The 2278-nt window shown below is 54.7% G+C and overlaps 1 protein-coding gene across 1 annotated transcript in view; it reads left to right on the top strand.

Annotated features, from left to right (window-relative positions):
* PTSG_09207 (uracil-DNA glycosylase) overlaps nucleotides 1–2278 on the top strand; it is a gene marked incomplete at its 3' end in the record, with an annotated part of 6166 nt that overhangs the window by 920 nt on the left and 2968 nt on the right. The window contains exons 3-6 of the mRNA XM_004989401.1: nucleotides 91–336; nucleotides 579–704; nucleotides 938–1058; nucleotides 1085–2086. Of these exons, the coding sequence (XP_004989458.1) occupies nucleotides 91–336; nucleotides 579–704; nucleotides 938–1058; nucleotides 1085–2086 (1495 nt within the window). The remainder of the gene's footprint in view (nucleotides 1–90; nucleotides 337–578; nucleotides 705–937; nucleotides 1059–1084; nucleotides 2087–2278) is intronic.

Raw genomic sequence — 2278 nt, 5'->3', positions numbered from 1 at the left:
ACACACACACACACACACACACACACACACACACACACACACACACACACACACGCACACACGCACACACACACACCAACACACATGAAGACCGTCGACCAAATCGTGAGCTGCATGGACAACCACCAAGTCCGTTTCATGCAGTGTACTCTGAAGGCTGCTGATTATGTGGCGGCAGGCAACACGGCCTTGTGTGGGTCCACCACCTACACCACGAGCGCCGTCGTGGAGACAAAGTGCCGCCGTAACCAACAGTTTGACCAGTTCACCGACGCAGAATTGGACAAGTTCGCCAATCAACTTCGCAATGCCATCCAGGAGGACTGCGGCCTTGATGTGAGGGCGCTTGTGGGCATGCATGCGTGCTGTGCTTGTGTGTGTGTGTGTGTGTGTGTGTGTGTGTGTGCGTGCGTGTGTGTGTGTGAGTGAGGGAGTGTGTGTGTGTGTGCGTGTGCTCTCTGTTTGGATGAGAGTGTGTGTATTGTGTGCTCCTGGCCGACGATCACTGTTGATGCAGTTATTCACTGTCGTGCGGGATACCTGTGCACGTCTGTCTCTTCTGCTTTGATTGATGGCAGGCATGCGACCTGTTGGTGACGGATGCATCGTCAGTGACGGTTTTGAGCAGCAACAAGTTTAGCGTCGCTGCCAAGGACGCCTCAGTGAGTAGTTGTGAGCTGATGTGCATGTATGGCAGGTCGACGGTTGCGATTAGGGAATAGCGGGGAAGTGTCGAGCGTCTTTCGAACACTTGTGATTTTCTTTTTGTTTATGTTGTAATTGGCTCAATTATCATGCCATCACACATTCCTCCTGTCTTCGTCTTGCTTTCTCCGTGTCTCCCTCGCTCGTTGTCTGAATCAAATGCAGGTGGTCACTGCTCTGCAGTCGTGCAACCTTCGGTTCAATCGGTGCAAGGTCACAAGTGTGCTGCTAGGCACAACAACAACAACAACAACAACAACAACAACAACAACAACAACAACAACAACAACAACAACAACAACAACAACAACAACAACAACAACAACAACAACAACAACAACCATTACGCCTGAGTGCCCCACTGTTGCCACTCCATCAGCAAGCGTGAACGGACTCCAAATTGTGTTTACTGTGACGGGTGTTGAGACGGGCAACATCATTCGCTGCGTTGCACTCAGTCAAGACGCAGATCCCGAGTACGAAAATATCACGTCATCTGCGGCGGCTTTCTGGGCAGTGCAGTCGCATATCGTGAGCTATGCTGATTACAATGCAATGGACGCTGGTGCCCGGACTGGTTTCAGCTCGACACTCTCCACGGCCAACCTTGACGGCTCATTTACTCACGTGTGCAGTGCACGGCCCTTCAACTCCAATCTGCTTTGTCCGCTTGTGGCAACTGACCCACCTTCCACCGCGCCCTGCTTCCCTGGCTGGGCCGAGATTATCTTGGAGAGCGGCGAGCGCGTGCAGCTGCGTGACCTCAAGACTGGTGACCGTGTGCTTTGCTTGTCGGCTTCGAACGGCAACAGCCTGGCCTACTGCGACATGAAGACATTCATCAACGTCCAGCGCAACAAGCCCAGCCCCTTTGTGGAGCTGCGCTACACGGACAAGGACGGCAACGCTGGTGTGCTCACCTCGACGCCCGACCACTTTATCTTCCGCGCTGGCGAGGACGTGGATGTGTCGAGCGCATCCATCACCAAGCCCGCCGGCGAGTTTATTTTTGCAGAGGACTTTGTTGTTGGCGACCGCCTCGTGCGCTACGACGACGCTGGCTTTGTGTACACCGTTGTCATCACCAGCATCACGGAGACGACGGACGATGAGTTCTACACCCCAGTCACCAACGACGGCTCCACGCTGTTTGTGGACGACGTGTTTGTGTCCTCCTTCGCCGTCCTTGCGTCCGCGGAGGCCCTGCGCAAGCTGAACGCCCCAATCTGGCAGAACGACGACGCCCGCTTCAGTGTGCCGACCGCTGGCAAAGACTTCCCTGTTGGCCTACACCCGTACGTGGCGGAGCGCGCCCGCCTCATTGCCCAGGCGAACGTCAGCGGCCAGACGATTGACTTTGGTGGCCTTCTTGGCTACATTGGTCAGAAGCTTGCGCAAGGCCACATCTTCTCCGAGCAGGAGATGCTCGACCTCATCCCCACATACATCAGCTGAACTCTGTGTGTGTGTGTGTGTGTGTGTGTGTGTGTGTCGTGTGTGTGTGTGTGTGTGTGTGTGTGTGTCTGTGTCGTGTGTCTCTGTGTGTGTGTGTGTGTGTGTGTGTGTGTGTGTG

The sequence above is a fragment of the Salpingoeca rosetta genome (genome assembly GCF_000188695.1).
Source record: "Salpingoeca rosetta unplaced genomic scaffold supercont1.29, whole genome shotgun sequence".
NCBI classification, from domain to species: Eukaryota; class Choanoflagellata; order Craspedida; family Salpingoecidae; genus Salpingoeca; species Salpingoeca rosetta.
This window is presented reverse-complemented; position numbering and strand designations above follow the sequence as displayed.